The sequence below is a fragment of the Hemicordylus capensis genome, chromosome 2, assembly GCF_027244095.1.
Source record: "Hemicordylus capensis ecotype Gifberg chromosome 2, rHemCap1.1.pri, whole genome shotgun sequence".
In the NCBI taxonomy this organism is placed as follows: domain Eukaryota; kingdom Metazoa; phylum Chordata; class Lepidosauria; order Squamata; family Cordylidae; genus Hemicordylus; species Hemicordylus capensis.
The window spans coordinates 325,876,211-325,893,718 of record NC_069658.1 but is presented as its reverse complement, the minus strand read 5'-3'; the positions used below and the strand labels follow the sequence as shown (position 1 = coordinate 325,893,718).

The 17,508-nt window shown below is 42.5% G+C and overlaps 2 protein-coding genes and 1 long non-coding RNA gene across 3 annotated transcripts in view; 1 reads left to right on the top strand and 2 right to left on the bottom strand.

The window, feature by feature from the left end:
* HYAL2 (hyaluronidase 2) overlaps positions 1 to 10,641 on the bottom strand; it is a 79,042-nt gene extending 68,401 nt beyond the window's left edge. The window contains exon 1 of the mRNA XM_053294902.1: positions 10,521 to 10,641. The gene's annotated coding sequence lies outside the window, so the exon portion shown is untranslated. The remainder of the gene's footprint in view (positions 1 to 10,520) is intronic.
* On the bottom strand, positions 1,835 to 14,327 carry TUSC2 (tumor suppressor 2, mitochondrial calcium regulator). The gene is made up of 3 exons (XM_053294903.1): positions 14,182 to 14,327; positions 10,521 to 10,641; positions 1,835 to 5,183 (listed from the first exon to the last, which is right to left on the bottom strand). Exons 1-3 carry the CDS (start codon positions 14,325 to 14,327, stop codon positions 5,118 to 5,120), a joined length of 333 nt encoding a protein of 110 aa, XP_053150878.1. The 3' UTR covers positions 1,835 to 5,117.
* A 34-nt stretch (positions 14,328 to 14,361) lies between these two features.
* On the top strand, positions 14,362 to 17,221 carry LOC128344557 (uncharacterized). The gene is made up of 2 exons (XR_008315914.1): positions 14,362 to 14,478; positions 16,384 to 17,221. It is a non-coding gene; the product is annotated as an uncharacterized LOC128344557 (long non-coding RNA).
* The last annotated feature ends 287 nt before the right edge of the window (positions 17,222 to 17,508 follow it).

The window sequence follows — 17,508 nt, the reverse complement described above, 5'->3', positions numbered from 1 at the left end:
GGGCTCAGTTCCACTTGCTATTGTTGGTTGATCATGTGTGGGACAAAGCCTGGAGAAGGTAATTAAAACCCTATTTGTTCTGCCAGGTCTTTGGGGGACAATTAGGGTCTTCAATGAGGAGACTGTGATTGTTACTGGATTAGATTTTATACTGTCTAATGTTCAATGGTTCTATTTTAATATGTTTATCATTCTTGCACTATATTTTAACTCTTATTGGTAGTCATCTTAGGGCCAGGTGATAGGTGGTACATAATTTAAAAATTTTATTCGGCCATTCTTCCAGGGAACTCAAGGCAGCATATATAGTGTCCCCACACCCGACGTTATCCTCACAACCACTCTGTAAGGTAGGCTATGGTCCAAAATTATCCAATGAGTTTTAGGACTGAGTAGAGAATTGAACATGGGTCTCTCTAGACCTAGCTTGACTCTCAACATGGGACTGTGGTCTCATTTAGGATGTTATGACAATTTAATATTGAACAATGTATTCATCTGTGCAAATCTGAGGTAGGATGAAAGGAGGAATAGCTTTTGAATTGCTGCAGTTTATTTGCAGAGTATGTATTCTGATCCAGAATCCAGAGTTAGATGCCTTCATGTTTCAACAACTAAGAACCATACTAGTTGTCCAACTTAGTCTGTATGCCTACTGTTTCATCATCAGTTCCATCTTATATGTAGATTTACACATTTGTAAGATGCTTAGTTTCAGAAGTTTAACTAGTTTATTGTGGGTACTGAAATGGAAGGGAAATTGCTAAAAAAGAAAAACTACTGAAACACTACAAGTGGCAGTCACGAATTGAGAATGGATCTTCAGCATGAGGCAGGACTCCAGTTTGAGTTATATTAGTCAATCATTCAGTACAATCCATAGATAATATTTGCTTGCCTTTCTAACTCTCCACCTAAACCACTTTGCATGAGCAGCAACTCCCAATGGAATAAGGTGCCAGTTTGTCTTTAGAAGGCTAGAGTAAGAGCACCTGCACCTGGCTTTGAAGCTTCTTACATACTAACAGCACAGTTGTGTAAGGCTGGATTAGTCAGGGGATAAGCTTAATTTTGCAGACACACTGTAGGAGGACTAAGCTAGGACAGCTGTTGTATTAACAAACCCATTTCTAAACATAACTCAGTGGCTTGGACTTAAATCCCTAACATTCAGAAAGGCTGATTCCCCCTATCACAAACACAGGTTCAGAGCCTCTGACCTAGCTTTGCAGTTCTTAGCCTAGATCCAACAATCCAAAGATTGTGGTTTTGGGAAACATAAAAGAGCAACCTCTAGTGAGATTAGCAGGGCTGATCAGAGGATGAGGTGGCTTGCTTGACAAGAGTTGTGCAAGACAAGCAAAGATTTATGACTACTTAGATCAGGGGCTCTTAACCATGTTTTGCACCCATGGACCCCACAGGCCTGCAACCATTACCCAAGGATGCCCTATTTTCATAGGGTGGAGAAGAAAGAAGCTGCAGAACTCATGTGAAACTTCAGTGGGATCCCAGAACTGGAGCAGGAGAGCACTGCAGTAAAGCAGCAAGTTACTGAGAGGTAGTCGCTCTGGGCCCTTTTCATATGCATTGCTGGGAAAGACTGGGAATCACAAAGGCTGTTAACAGTTTGGACTCTCTTGTCAAGAATGCCAAATGTGAAGGAGTAATTAAAAAATAAAGGATGTACTATATTTGATTATTATTTCTTGGGGAGCTATCTTTAACTATATATTCAATTTTCCATGGGCCACCTGGGCCTACCCTATGGATTCCAGGTTAAGAACCCCTGGTTTAGATAGGCTGAATGACCCACAGTCAAAAGAGGCAGCAATTAAAATTCTGGGACTTACAAATAATTTTATTGAAAGTTAACAAAATTCAACAAATGCACTTCAAGGCAGAGGAAAAAGACCATAAATATTTTACACTTTTGTCTTCAGGATTACTATTCATATGCTACAGGAGCAGGAAGTGTAGTGCTAGTGGGTTCAGGTCTTCTACACAACCACATATTTGCACAGAAGAGTCATAAAAAAGGAAACAGAACTTTTTTTGCTTGCTCCAACAATAATTATAATATATATAATATATATATTATTTACACCAACTTTCACATTATCAGCATCCCTTATAAAGCAATCTCCATGAGCCCTCTCCCTGCCAAGAGCCTCCATTCTCGGAAGAGCTGGGCTCCTGGAAAGCACAGATGGAAGGGACAGCATAGAGAGGGTCGTAGAATCCAAGCAGTATAGCTGCACAGCTGCAGTCCCAGTAGGCAAGCCAGCCTTTAAGCTAAGTGGATTAAAAGCAGCTGACAGTTGCTCCAGGGAGTCTGCTGCAGCTCAGGAACTTTCCAGCTAGGCAGAAATGAAGCTTCTTTGGGTAGACACTCCATTTAGGTTCCAATGGGAGTGAGATCTTCAGCAGGATGCATACAAGCACTAGAAGTGGCAGGGGAAATGAAAGCTAACGTTGCACAGTCCTTTTCTGATCACAAGGTATTTGCTTGCTCAGAAACAAGCCAATCAAATAACAGATATTTTAGGAAATGTGCAGTATGGTGAGGGGTATTGCCACCAAGCCTTTCAGCCCCAATATCTTTCAAGACTAATAAGCCCCATGTGGTGGAGAGCAGAATACTCTAGTGAGAAGTTGTGATATAGTCACCACACCGAGCAAGGCGCTTCCTTTGAACTAGTCACAGAACAAACTTTAATCAGTACATTTCTTGATATTAAGTCTCTTCTGTTCTCAACCATATTGCTCAAGAGTAAGCAGATCTAAGTCTCAGCCCTTGGTTTGGGGCGGCAACTAATTATGCATGACAATGCTGGGGTGGAGCTTTGCTTGCCAAGTAAGTGTTACACACACCTCTATCCCTAGTATGCTCTCATTCACGACTATGGAAATTTTCTTCCCTGCTATAAATATTTCTGTTTTCCATCATCATCTAGTTTGAACTGAACAAAAACATAAGCTATATGGTGGTGAAAGATGATGGAAATAGGACACAGGCCCAGGGTCAGCAGGTTATGTACTATTCACCTACAGGAGTACAACTCTAGATTCATAACAAGTTCTGACACAGCAAAGCAGGTACCAGTTGCCACTCAGGATGGCCATGCTTCTGGTGCATAAGGATCCCCTTCGTGTGCAACCCAAGAGATGCAACTGAAAACAGACCGAGTATGAGACAAAGGTGACAACCAATGAGAACAGAGACATCTCTGTCAACATTGCTACTTACACCCCACACCCCTACTGGTGTAGGATTATGTACTGCACCAGTACATAATCCTTAAAAGGATCTCCTTGCAGTGTAGAGATGGACACAAACACACCAATTGTTGCTGCTGGCACAACTTTTGTATCAGCCGATTCACCTAAACATTGAGGTAGCAAATGCCTGAAGTGCTCAGAAAGGCAATAATGCTCTGGGGACAAAAACAGATGTGCAATGAGCCAACTGCTACAGCCAACCCACCCGTAATCCAGTTTTAAAGCTTTATACAAAGTTCTAAGGGGTTGGTAGAAAAGGCAGGCAGGCAGACACTGGTCTCCTGGTTGTGCATTGCATATGAACCCCCGTTAAAGACAGGAGTGCCTGTGACAGAATTGTGCCTGTTTGGGTCTCAGCAGCAGGCAGCTCTAAATCTTGAAAGCAAAAAACCTAAGATGAACAGGCAGGTATATCAGTATCAATAGATACTGATACTATTGTTTCAGTATCTAGAGCTAATAGTGCCACTCTTGCCAACAAAAGTGGCCCTGCTAACCAAAACACTTTACACTAGCACGCAGGGGGGACATTTTACACTAGGGCATAAGTAAGGCCCTTCCAAAATAGGTGATATAATCTTCCTTTAAAGTGCATGCATTCCCCCTCATCAGGAAATGCTTGGGCCAAATCCTAGGAGTCAAGAAGACTGCCAAAGGAAAATCACAGTACTTCATTATTATTATTATTATTATTATTATTTTTATTAGAGGGAGGGAGATAGGGTGGCCAAAGATGTTGCAGTTAAGTTGACAACCATCAACCATCTCAAAGCAACCAAGTTGCCAGTGCTGACAACATAATCTAAATGATCAAGAGGAAAAAGTTACCTAGAATGTATTAGAAGAAAAATCAGTTCTACAATAAATAAGTGGGGGGTCTGAAAAGTTGCCTTGCATTTCACACTTCAATACAATGTAGTTTCACAAGCGGGGAAGACCACTCTAGAAGGAAACTACAGCCTAAGACAAATGCCAAGAGCTGGCCTGCTAAAACATTGAACAGAAATGTGCAAGCTCAGATACTGCAGCTGCCAACAGCCTCCACTGCTGTGCCACAGCATGGGCACTAATCAGTGGAATTTTCCAGGTAGCAAAGTTGAAAAAGACACTGTCTGCAAATAAAATAGTGCAACTCACTAGGGAGATACTACAGAGAGAGAAAGGCCTGCACATCAGCCTGTTTCAACGGGGGCCTCAAGTTTAAAATCTTCTGTTAACTGCAGCATTTGACTACCCACTCACCCCTGGATTACAGTCCAGCTTTATGTCTTCAGCTATCTTATGTTGGGGAAATGGTGAGGGAGAGGTGTAGGGAAGAGGCATAAGTAGCCTGCTGCTCACCTTTACTCTCATACACAGCACAAACTGAAACGTCATCATCAGTTTTTGGAGAAACTGACTGGGTTACTCAAAAAGCAGGACATCTGGTCAAAAAGTGCATGTTAGTTCTTCACAGTCTCAAGATACTTGAAATCTGTTGCCATCTAAACATCATTTAGCAGTTGATAATAGGATTTTACTCTCAGCTCAGTGAAGTTAATTTTGAGCAGCCTGCTAAACAAGACCACACATCTCTTGTGACACAAGTCCTATCAACACACACCCATAGCCAATTCTATTCCTGATAACTATTCAATTCCAGAACATCCCCAGTGCTGCCAACGCTGCCACCACCTCCTAGCCAAGGAGCTTCAAAGCCAACCGTGCGTCTGTGCTCCAGATCCATCACTCTGCAGGGTCACGTGGCTGCCTAGCGTGGTTTACATGAGGTACAGTAAAACTGGGCAAATAAGGTGCACCGACAGCACAGTGTCTGTTCATACTGTCCCAGTGGCTCAAACCTCACAGATGATAACAGGGAAGTCCACGTGAATCCGAGGGTGCTCCAGTTTCACTATGCCCTGCAACGAGAAGGATGTGATGAAGATGAGAATATCGCATAGAAAAGCTCTAGAATCAGACTACAAATGGTCCATTATCTATGAGTGACCATGAACAGAGGCACATGATGCTGACGACTGTGTTATTATTCCTTGCTGTTCAGCATCTAAAAGCCACTAGACACACGACTGAACCATCAAGAACTAGGTTAACAGAATAAACTCTACTTGGAAACTAAATGTTTCTATCCAGAAAAGATTGAGAAATAGAGTGAGGAGGATAGAATAACGACCTTGACTTCACACTAAAATCTGTGACACAAGGACTTCTGTTACTAGTGTTGTTCATGTAATACTTTTCACAAACATGGAGGAACCAGTTAGATTGATGTAGGAGATCCACACAGAGGCGATCTCTCTTTGTTTTTGTGACTACTGCACTGGAGGAGGCAAGTTAATAAGTTTCTCCTGTTATTATTTCCCCTGATTTAAAGTCATCCCCTAGCTATTTCTCCATGGAGCAAAATGTACAGGGACCCTATTGGTTCCTGTAAGTTTTGCCATGTGGAGGTTTTGCCAAGTATCACTGCTTGTGGGAGCTTGATTCGGATCAATAAATGGTACAGGGAGGAGGGTTAACATCTCACCCCCAACTTCCCCCCATATGCACAGCACCCATCCCTCCAGAATTTACCATTTAAGAAAAAAATCCCATAATGGGACTCCTGAACATCTAGTTTGGCCCTAAGCGACTCACATTTTTCATTCTTGTTGAATGCCAATGAAGGAGAGAAAACCACCAAACTTTTAGTACACAATAAATTAAATTCAGATCTGAAGAAAAGCAAATTTAGTGAGTAATATGGACCCGGCGAACAGGTCGCTCTCCAAAAAAGTCTTGCCAAAATTAGTTTTCTGGCTTCAAATACATAGGAATCATGATTACCAAAGACCTCTCCCAACTAAAAAAGAGAGAGGAGAGGAGAGCTGGTCTTCTGGTAGCAAGCATGACTTGTCATCTTAGCTAAGCAGGGTCTGCCCTGGTTGCATATGAATGGGAGACCAGAAGTATGAGCACTGTAAGATATTCCCCTCAGGGGATGGAGATGCTCTGGGAAGAGCAGAAGTTTCAAAGTTCCCTCCCTGGCTTCTCTAAGACAGGGCTGAGAGAGTTTTCTGCTTGAAACCTTGGAGAAGCCACTGCCAGTCTGTGAAGACAATACCAAGCTAGATAGACCAATGGTCTGACTCAGTATATAGCAGCTTCCTATGTTCCTATGAGATTTAGATGTTATGCACAGAAAAGATAATCTGAATTGGTATTCTGGAAAAAACCTAATCTGTCATGGCTAGGTAAAACTGCAGCCGTAAAAATGGTATTGCCATGTTTCCTATATCTTTTTCAGAACCTACCTATTTCTATTCCCTGAGAGCCTTGTAAACTGGCAGAGCAATATAGAACACTTCTGCAACAGCAACAAAAGTGCTAGAACAGACAGGAAAACAATGTACAAAAGTACAAGAACATGAGGGTTTGGACTTTCCAGTATCAAACCCTATTATGCCTCTTGTCAACTCAAACAACTTATCCATACCATCAGAAATGACAGATCTATCCCAAGGGGGGGTCTATGGAATCACTGCAAGATGACCCAACAATAAGTGCCCTTTCTTTCCTATTATCAACAAACAAGATATTAGCCAATATTTAAAACCCTTGGATCAAAATTCTAGCCCCTGCTACTTCTCCACTCCTCCCAATGCTGAATCATCCATTTTTCTCTCTCCCTCAGATCCGTTTAAATTTAGAGCATATAAAGACTGGGAATCAAGGGTTATCTTCAGGCTACGAGATTTATCTGAGTGTGGGAAGCCAAATTCTGACAATAAATTGAATCAGAAGGACTTCATGCAACTTGGCTTCAAGAAGCACAGATTAAATCTTTTGCTACATTTTTAAATAATAAAAATGAAGCAATCAGACAACTAATTGACTTTGAGAATATCTGTATTTAAAATAAAGGGATTGATCTCACACCAAATAAAGGGATTGATCTCACACCTCAGAACTTAATGGCTCATCAAGAGGCCTTAAGCTAGTTTGGGACGCTGAGCTTAAGACTCAAATCTCAGACTCAGAATGGGATGCAATCTGGAACAGGAAATCTCTTAAAACTATCTCAGCAAGTATACGAGAAACCACACTTAAATTAATATGCAGATGGCATCTACCACCAGTAAAACTTCACTATATTAACAAAAACCTCTCACCAAATTGCTGGAAAGGATGCCCAAACGAAGGGACAATTATGCATTTATGGTGAGAATGCTCAGAAGTTAGGAAATGCTGGGAACTCGTTTTTGGTATAAAAACGTATAACAAAACAGATCATAATGTCCTGTACTTGCATTACTTTGTTTTTAAAACAGATTATAAACAGCTCCTCCACAAAGATCTTATACTACTACTTTTGGTAGCTGCTAAGAGGGAAGTAGCCAAGAATTGGAAATCAGAAAAGGATTTCACAATAGCAGGATGGTTAAACAGGGTCTGTCAAATTTCAGAAAAGCTTACGCAAAGATTAATCAACGGTCTGACAAAAGAAGACCAGTTTATGGTAACTTGGTATTCTTTTATACAATATGTAAACAAGATATCCAATGGGTTGCTATCCTGCTGATGATCAAATAAGCTTATAGAAAGATACTTTTTCCTATTTAAGAGAGACATGAAACCGTCCTTCCCCTGCCCCCTTTATTTGCTACTATTACTTATGACAAATGTTTGTATAAGTTCATTTTCTCTTTTACAACAGACAATTTCTATATCACTATCCACCTATCTGGACTATAACACTGGTCACTGTGTTTACTGTGATTACTCAGTTATGTGTATGTTTCTTTAAAAAAATATTGTTAAGTAATTTGGAGACAGCCAAATGACAATGCTTAGAGAGCATGCCCCAGGTTCTCCAAAAACAAATTGATTGGAAGACATAGCACCCACATGTACTGCCTTAAAAACTAAGAGCCATGCATTTGTGGTATATGACAACCTTGGTTCAGCACAGTGATCATGATGACATTCTCCTGGGAATTATACCAACTTATTGGCAAGCAAGCAATATTAAGAACCCGATCACAAAACTGAATATACTTGCTCACTGCATTTATCTGAAAAATGACAATTGCAAAAAATACCTGTAAGCCTTCAGACTCCAAAATGTCATGGCATTAGAAATAAACATGGGAGTCTATTTGTTATGCTCCTCTTATACAATACAAGGAAGCATGCATAGTTTCAATGGGACTTAGTCACAACAAATTTAGTCGGGATCCTGCCCAAAGTCTGGACATCCAGTGAATTTTCTCAATGAGCATCACTGGCAACAATGTGTGTGCGCCCCAGCAGCTGCAGACTACAGAAAGGTACCAACTGTCACTATGTCCCTGCAAACATCATGGACAGAAGAGAAACCTTTTGTCAAGGCAAATACCACAAGACCAAGGATGACACTAGATCATACACCCCAGGCTTAGGTATATCTACACAAACTGCTATACCAACAGCTCCTGAGGCACATCTGCTTCACCTGCCATTATGTCTGGTATTTCAGTATTCATAAGAAGATTCCAGGCTCCAAGACAAAAATACAGTATAGGAAACTTTATTTGTCAAGCACCTGGGTATTATGAACACTTTCACCCAAAAGCAACAGTTCCATCAACAGAACTAGAAACATTCACAAGGCCAACCAGTGGCACCTATATTTTACTGAGGAAGCAAACAGAAGCTGGACTAAGTTCCATGCTAATCACTGAATTGCTCTGGTTGAACTAGTTTTGGCATGCTTGAGGGAGCACTGTGTTGCCTGCCTTTTCCTAACATTTGCCTCAGTACTTTCCTTTTAATATGTTTAGGGTCCCAAGAATTCGAAAAATTTTGCAGTATGTGATTGGTAACCATTGTGTTTACATTAGTTTTTTAACTATAGGCAAAGTATCACTAACCTCCCAAACCACCAATTAACACATGAGAAGATGTAAGTCTCTCTCCTCCACCCTCAAGTCTTGCAAGGTACTGAACTCAAAGTCAAACTCTACCCATAATTTGATAAAGGCTTGGATCCAAAGGACAAATTTAAGTATGCCCAGTAGAATATCTAATTTCCCCCCTTTAAATCAGTAGATGTGCACCTGCATACACCCCACCCCTGGAAGCTATACATATTCACCCCTTGGTTTCAAAAGTGGAGAATCATGAGGCATGTAGGGCTGCTGTATTAGAAGCACAAGTTCAAATCTCCATGGTAGTACAGAATTAGTAGTGTAATTTTTTTGATCTAGGCTAACATGTTTGCTATTGTTAAAAGACTCTACCAAACCAACATTCATATAATTAGCAGATGCATTCAAAACAGTTTTGACACACATCTGTGCCATAAACACAGCAGTAAGTGCAATTTGCTGAGACTCCAAAACTACCTCCACTTAGCCTGGAGCTACTCCTTCCTTCCTGATTTTACAAGGGATTCAGAAGATGTGTCTGCTGATGTATTCTGTGATATTTTATTACTAACTGCCTGATTGATTTTAGTTTGCAGAAACTTCAATAGTTATCATTCAAAACTACTATTTAACATGTTTTATCAGTTACAGAAGCTTAGGAAAGGTACAATAAAAACAGAGTGTTCCTATAATTCAAGAGTGGGTAATCTTGACTCTCCAACTATTGTTGAACTTTAACTCCCATCATCCCCAGTCACAATAAATTGTAGCTGGGGATGAAGGGAGTTGTAGTTCAGCAACAGCTAGGTAGCAAAGGTTGCCTACGCCTCCTATAATTGAATAGAAAATCCTCTAAAAACCAACATGAAATATTATGAAAATGAGCTCTCAATATTTACAGTTCCAGAAATGAGGCACCTGAAACCTCCAATACTAGCTCAAGGGATAGAATATGGGTCACCCTGAAATTATAAAATGGACCAACTAGGAGCAATCAGCAACTCAGATGTCATAGTATTATGTGTTGGAGCTTATCCTGAAATGGACATTTCAGAACTGTATTAATTTCAGTCAAGGTAAAAAAAATTCTGAAAAGTACACAGACTCCTAGTCTTATATTTTCAGTGATTTCAAGATACATAACATTCAAGTTGGCCGTTAAAATGTTAGCCACCACTAATCCAAATAATGGAGGCAGGCAATCCCCAACCAACTTAATCCTATAGTCCACAAAACAGAGTATATAATTTGTAAGGAACAGTACAACAATCTAAATGCATAGACTTGCTTACTCAATACACCTGAGTATCGCCAAGCACAAGAGCCCAATTTCCCTTTTGATTGCATTACCTGAGGTATCAGGTTCTTGTGGATTCTTTTCAGCTTGGCACGCTTCCTCCCATTCTTGGTGACTATTGTCTCCTCATAAAACTCATGGGCAAGGTCACCATCCTCATCATAATACATAGACCTGTAAAGGAATTCAGAAAAATCAGAAAAAGTATCAACTAGAAGGAGCAAGGTGTATCATCTTTCATATCCACAGCTATGAGACACCTGTTACCACCACTTAGTTGATAGCTCCCCTTCCCCTCCCATTATAATAAGGAGAGAACATTTGGGAAATAACTGGAGTTTATCTGAAAGAAAACATCCACATGACAGTTTAGCTAGAACAGAAATGTTTTTCCTAAGTAGTACAGACAACAGAGCTACAAAACTACTCAAACCCTTATGCAATGAGATCCATTGATCTGAGAGAAGCCCATGCAGCTGGACCCTCATTCACTAGCACTTCAAGTAATAGTGTGAGTGGCCAGAAATGCAGCACTTTGCCCTCAGTCTAACTTGCTTCCTACCACTTGCTCTCCCCAACATTAGTGTCCTTTTCCCTGGAAGGAGCAGTACAGGGTTATCCCAGCAGCAGCTTCTTTCAAGTTGGACAGTCAACCAAGTCCCACATTATAATTTATTTCCATCACTTGAAACTCCCAGATTTCATCCTGATTTCTATATTATATTGCATTAATAAAAACTTGTGGATTATACATGCCAGATAGATAAGCATTTGTAGATTAGAATAACCCCTGGAAAAATATCTTGTAGTTCAAAGTTTAATTAGCTATTATTGAATTAAATCTTACCAAATTTATTCCTGGTTTACCTTCTAGCAATGATGATAAATTTACATAACCAGTATAAAGACCTGTATATTAGATGACAAACCCACTAAAGATCTCATTTGCAAGGTGTTAGATGTGAGTCACTAACAGTTTAACAAAGAGTAAATAGATATTTTGACAAATAATGTGGAAAAAACCAAAATAAATGTAATACTATCAAACAGACTCCTCCTCCTGAGGAAGTCACAGTACAGCATCACAGTAATGTCTCAAAATGAGTAAGTACAACTGATGTTCAAGAAAAGCTATGGATGTTTATTTCTATTGTTGCTAAAAGGGGAGGAAAAGCTTGGTGAAATTATTTAAATGATAAATTCATCAGGTGCAAGTTGAATTTTATGTTACAAAAAACTCTCAAAATACATACACAGAAAAGTGTCATGGTGGTGTTAAAGCAGAATGAGCATTAAAAATTGCTAGGATTATTGATGTAATATTGTTTTATTCATATATTTTGGATAGGGGACTGGGCACATTGCCACATTGGATATCACTTCTGCTATATACAAGGCAGCTCCTCCCACTACCAACTAAATGTTTAGAGTAGCCTTGTCATTGCTTTTGGCCAACTAACTAATGCCCATAAATGAACTTTGCCAAAGCTAAATATAAGTCATTCCCACCACAGCACCATCATCTTCAGCAAAGTAGAAACAAAAGTCTAACTGAAGAGTTTTGTGCTTGTTATCCTGTTCCCACATTAACAGCAAACACCACAAGAATCCATGGGAATTCTCGGCATACCATTCCCCAAGATAGGCTAGGAACTCTAACTCTGTACCTTTCATTTCTCATGCTAAATGCTGAGCAGCAATACAGTAAGAACATAAGAATAGCCCTGCTGGATCAGGCACATCTAGTCCAGCATTCTGTTTCACACAGTGGCCCACCAGATGCCTCTGGCGAGCCCACAAGCAAGAGGTATGTACATGCCCTCTCTCCTGCTATTGCTCCCCTGCAAATGGTATTGAGAGGCATCGTGCCTCTGAGGTTGGAGATGGCCCACAGCCACCAGACTAGTAGCCATCGAAAGACCTGTCCACCATGAATCTGTCTAAGCCCCTTTTAAAGCCATCTAAGCTGGTGGAAATCACCACATCCCATGGCAAAGAATTCCATAGAGTAATTATGCGCCGTGTGAAAAACTACTTCCTCTTGTCGGTCCTAAATTTCCCGACCTTCAGTTTCATGGGGTGACCCCTGGTTCTAGTGTTGTGAGAGAGGGAGAAAAAATTTCTCTGTCCACCTTCTCCCTCTGTCCACCCTCAGTAGAGGAGATTGTGGAGGTGCAGAACAATAGCCAAGTATATATTGTACTAACAATTATACTCTTACTGTAACTGTTATATAGATGTAGAAACTTCGCAGTCTGTCTGCCAGGAGTACCATTTGATTCAACAATACTTGGCCACTTGCCTAGCAGGAACAGAGATACAAATGCCAGTCATTACTCAGGAAGAAATCAAACATTTTGGCACAATTGAATGTTTTTAACTAATTTAGAAACTGGCAAAGAAACAATAGTGCAGAAAGATTTGATGGAATTATTCTGTTTCCCAGTGTAGCTAGGGGAGAGGAGGCCCATGTTTGCCCCTCTCCCTGGTGTTGCCTCAGAGTGAGGGAAATAATGAAGAAACTAGGGAGGGGTGGAGCTGGGGGGCCTGGGTTCTTTGAACTCACCTGCTCAATTATAGCTACACCCCTGACCATCTCAGAAAGAGCCATCAAGATGGATTAGCTCTTCTGACATTGCATTACTTCATGTACTAATAACCTAGCAAGTTCTGAATACATTTACATGGTTATAAGTTTATGAAAGTGCTCCTCTAAGGTCTTACAGAATGCTGTAGTCATAAGCAGCTCCATAGAAATGTAGATCTATGAATTGAAGCACCCCAGTCTTATCCAACAGAGTGTGACCAACAGCAATAGATATCAAGTAGTTTAAGTGCTATTCAAGAAGGTATTACTCAAGACTAGGCATAGCCAGCAACTTCCCATAATATAGAAACAAAGTGGAACACATATGTGAAGAGAAGCGACTAGACAATGTCCCCACGCCTCATCTTCCCCACTGATAACTTCTTGTGCCATTACTATTTTCCACAGCTGTATAGGAAATAAATAGCATGGCCCCTGCACAAAGAGTAACCCCGCCGGTTGTTACTCCCCGTCTAGACTAAGACCAGCAGCACCTTGCATGTCAAACTGAACATGAATTAGTTTCCAGAACACCTTTGAAGGAAGCGACCAGAGGCCACTAGGAGGAGCTGCGCTACTACTGCCTGTCAGGGAGCCATAAGTCGCAAAGAGCAATGGCTATGAACTGGTACGCAAACCCTACAGCAGAAGCTTTCAGAAAGTGGCACTTCAGCCGCGGGCACGAAAACCGCCCTGACGCGCGGCGCTGATCCTTTGTTGCCCGTGGGAAAGCAAGCGCATTCCCTCCTGCACCTGCAGGCCAGTGAAACAAGCACCAGTGCAAAGGCTCCCGAGCATCGGAACGGTGCAGCTTAGAGCCTGGGGTGACTTTGGGTCACTACAAAGCGAGTAGCTAATGCGGCCACGGAACAGCAGGAGGAAGGCGACACAGCTCGGCAGGGCCCAGGAGGACGCCCCCCCTCCCCTGCGGAGTCCCTGCTGCGGCCAATGGGCCACCCTAGGAGAAAGGGTGAGCGGGGGGGACGAAGGGGAAGAGCCCTGCCTCCTTCCCTCCCCGGGGCCAGTTGCCTTCTGGGGCCGTTAGCAGGTCAGTTTTCTCACACACACCCATCTCCCGGCCGCGGCCGCCCTCCCGCTGTTCCAGAGAGGCCTAGCTCCGCTCTTACCCACGGCGGGTGAAGACAAAAGGGGTGGCCGAGCAGAGCCCCCGCGCGCGGGCCAGAGCCTGCTCCCCGCCCGGACACTCGCAGCCGCCCGGCCCACCCGAGCCGAAGGGCCAGAGACCCCGGGACTTGGAGCCGCTGGCGCCCATGGCTCAGTGAGGCGGCATGGCAGCAGAGGGAAGGGGAAGAGGCCGGAGCAACCCAGAGCGGGGCCACTCCGGGGAGGCCAGCAACGGCACCTTCCCCACACCGAAAAGGCCCGCCTCCTCCCGGCTACGCAACTTCCAGTTCCGGAAGCCGGTGAGGCGAGAGAAAGGCCGCAGCGGCATCTTCCCCCCAAGGGGGCTGTGTAGTCTTAGTGGTGCTCTAATATAACTTCTGGTTTCCCTGCGCAGTCAAGAAATTCCTCCATGTGCGGGGCAAAAGCGACGACTTTTAATTTAAAAAGCATGTAAAAATGTATATGTTTGTAATCTGCGAAAATCAAATAGAGTAGACAAGAGAGTGTAAATGATAATGCACTACTCTCCTAAAATGCAGAAGCAAACAACTAGATGAGGATAACTTTTTGTCCAGGACTCCTGTGTTTTTAAATACCTGGTAGCAAGCAGGATTCAACTGATAGATACTGGGCTAAGAGAGGCTTCTCCTGCTGAATGAGACCTGTTGTCTCTAGGTTTCTTCACTAATTGATTGATTAAGTGCCGTCAAGTCGGTGTCGACTCTTAGCGACAACATAGATAGATTCTCTCCAGGATGATCTGTATTCAACTTGGCCTTTAAAGTCTCTCAGTGATCCGTACATTCATTACTGTCGTAATCGAGTCAATCCACCTTGCTGCTGGTTCTCGTCCTCGTCCTCTTCTCTTTCCTTCAGCTTTTGCTAGCATTATTGACTTCTCAAGGGAGCTGGGTCTTCGCATAATGTGTCCGAAGTTTCACTAATACAAGTGCATAGTTAAGTTCACAAGGTCGCTTCTTCTTTTTGTGTTCTCTACTACCACCACCTCCCCAGTAGAAAACTGAATCAGCTTTGATTACATGGCGTTCATATAGTTTTGAGAGGCAGCGTTCCGACGCCTTTAAATAAGGCTGTGTAAAGTTGTGCCTTCGAGTCGGTGTCGACTCCTGGCAACCACAGAGCCTTGTGGTGTATTTTGATAAAATACAATATCTCCTGTGCAGTATGAGATGATGCCTTTCAGCGTCCCCCTATAGCTAGCTGAGGCCTGATATAGGGAACATACCAGCGGGGATTCGAACCTTGCTTCCCCACTGCTCCATTAGGTGACCCAAAGGCTGTGTAACAGGCAGTAATTTAACATGTATAATATGTTCTACATGTTAAAATGCTGTTGTTGTGGAAATGCTGTGATAGGGCATGATTCACCCCTGTTGTCGAGTGTCTGCTTATAGAGTCAGGTCGGCTAAAGTCACAAGAGATTTCCTGTAACCCTCAGTTTTGTTTCCCTAAACATTTCCACCACGCTTGCCTCTCATATGAATGGAAGTTGGGTAGAAATATTATTTAACACGTCTCTTTATTTAACACGTTTATTGTTTGTTGTTTATTTAACACGTCTCTTTGCCAGACTTTAGCAGCGAAGGCCATAGTTATGACGACGATGGGGTTGGATGTTATGCGGTGTGGGCAGAGGCATAACTATAGGGGGGGCAGGGGGGCACATGCCCCGGGCGCCATCTTTTCTGGTCACGTGGGGGGCGCCGCCATGACCAGATTTTTTAATTTTTTTTTTAATTTTTTGTTAATACAAATGTTTCCTGCTCAGTGCAGCAGCGCTGCAGCAGTCAAGGGAGCGCGTCGGTGTCCCCTTCCCCACGAGCGGTCCCTTCCGCGCTGCCTGCGCCCCCCCCCATTGCTTTGCTGGCGCCTGGCGGCCAGTCAGTGGCCTGGCTTGGCGGCGGCGGGCGCTTGTGAGGAAAAACCTAAGTATAATGTAGTATGTTGGGGGGGTGGCGCCATTTCAGTGCTTGCCCCGGGCGCCGTTTTCCCTAGTTACGCCTCTGGGTGTGGGAAATATGGAAGAGTGTGATGCCACGTTACACCGGTTCTATCAGTGGGATGAGTTTGACGTAAGCGCGGAACAGTTTCTTAACCACGTTTCTTTTGTCTAGTTGGAAGAGGTGTCCGGCTGTTGCGTTCTCACTGTATGCAAACACTTTAAATGTTTCTCGTTGCGACAGGTCTGTCCCTTTGGTCGCGAAAGATAGTGATCTACAGCAATTCTCCTTTCAAACATCGTTGAAAGTGGGAATGGCACTTTTACATTGCCAGAAGTGTTCGTGAAAATTTCTCCATCTGCAATCGCTCATGCTCTTTGTGAATTGGAATCTAGCACTGAAAAGATGTTTGCCCAGCAGATGACACCCAAGTTTGACAGAGAGTGAGTGCATAACTGCAAGGGAACTGTCTGGTCTCAAGGCTATAGGTTTGGCGAGAACCAACAGGTACCTTGTTAGCATTTGGAACAATATGGCAATATTGCCTCTGGTCTCAAAGCAGCCATCAATATCGGGTCTCATGTGCAGTCGGGTAAAGCTTCAGCAGCAAAGTCTGCCAGTCAAGCCACAGAGAAAGATTTCCATTAGCTGTTGGCAGTTTGACCAGCTACTTGGGCTCTTCACTTGCAAGACATGATGGAAGCGCCTGACTAGCCCCAGCTTGCAGGAGGGCAGTTGTTTACAGCTGTTGACAGGACATGTGTTTGATTTATGCAGAGCAATCAACTGCTGATGATCTATGCCTGTGTGCTGCCACCTGACACAGAACTGCTTTAAAAAAAAACCTCAAAACCCATCCATTGAGAGGCATTTAAAATCTTTTAATGATAAATCAGTGGATTTTTAATTTTATCTTTATTCATTTGTTTTTAATTGAGTTAGTTTTAATTGATTTTATTCTTTGCTGTGTTTTGTTTTAAACTTTATTAGTTTAACTGTTGTGGGCTGCCCCAGGCAGTATTGTTCTGGAGGGGTAGGGTAGAAATTTTTAAATACATGAAATAAATCAACATTTCTTTTCCATTGTAAGTCTCACTTTGAGCAATAGAAACCAAGGTCCTGTACTATACAGCAGAGGTACAACCAAAGTGTGATGCCTTGTGAAATCTCTAGAGCTCCCCATGAACCCCTCTCTATAAATGTGGCTCAAGGCATCTAATGGTTTCCAACTTCAGACTTGGCAGTTACCTGTTTATCCACTTAATATACATTCATTTACACACCCACTGCTCCTGCTCAGAAACTTGCACTGAGAATTGTGGGTACATCTGAGAACAATTATAGCCTATACAAGACATCAAAAATTGA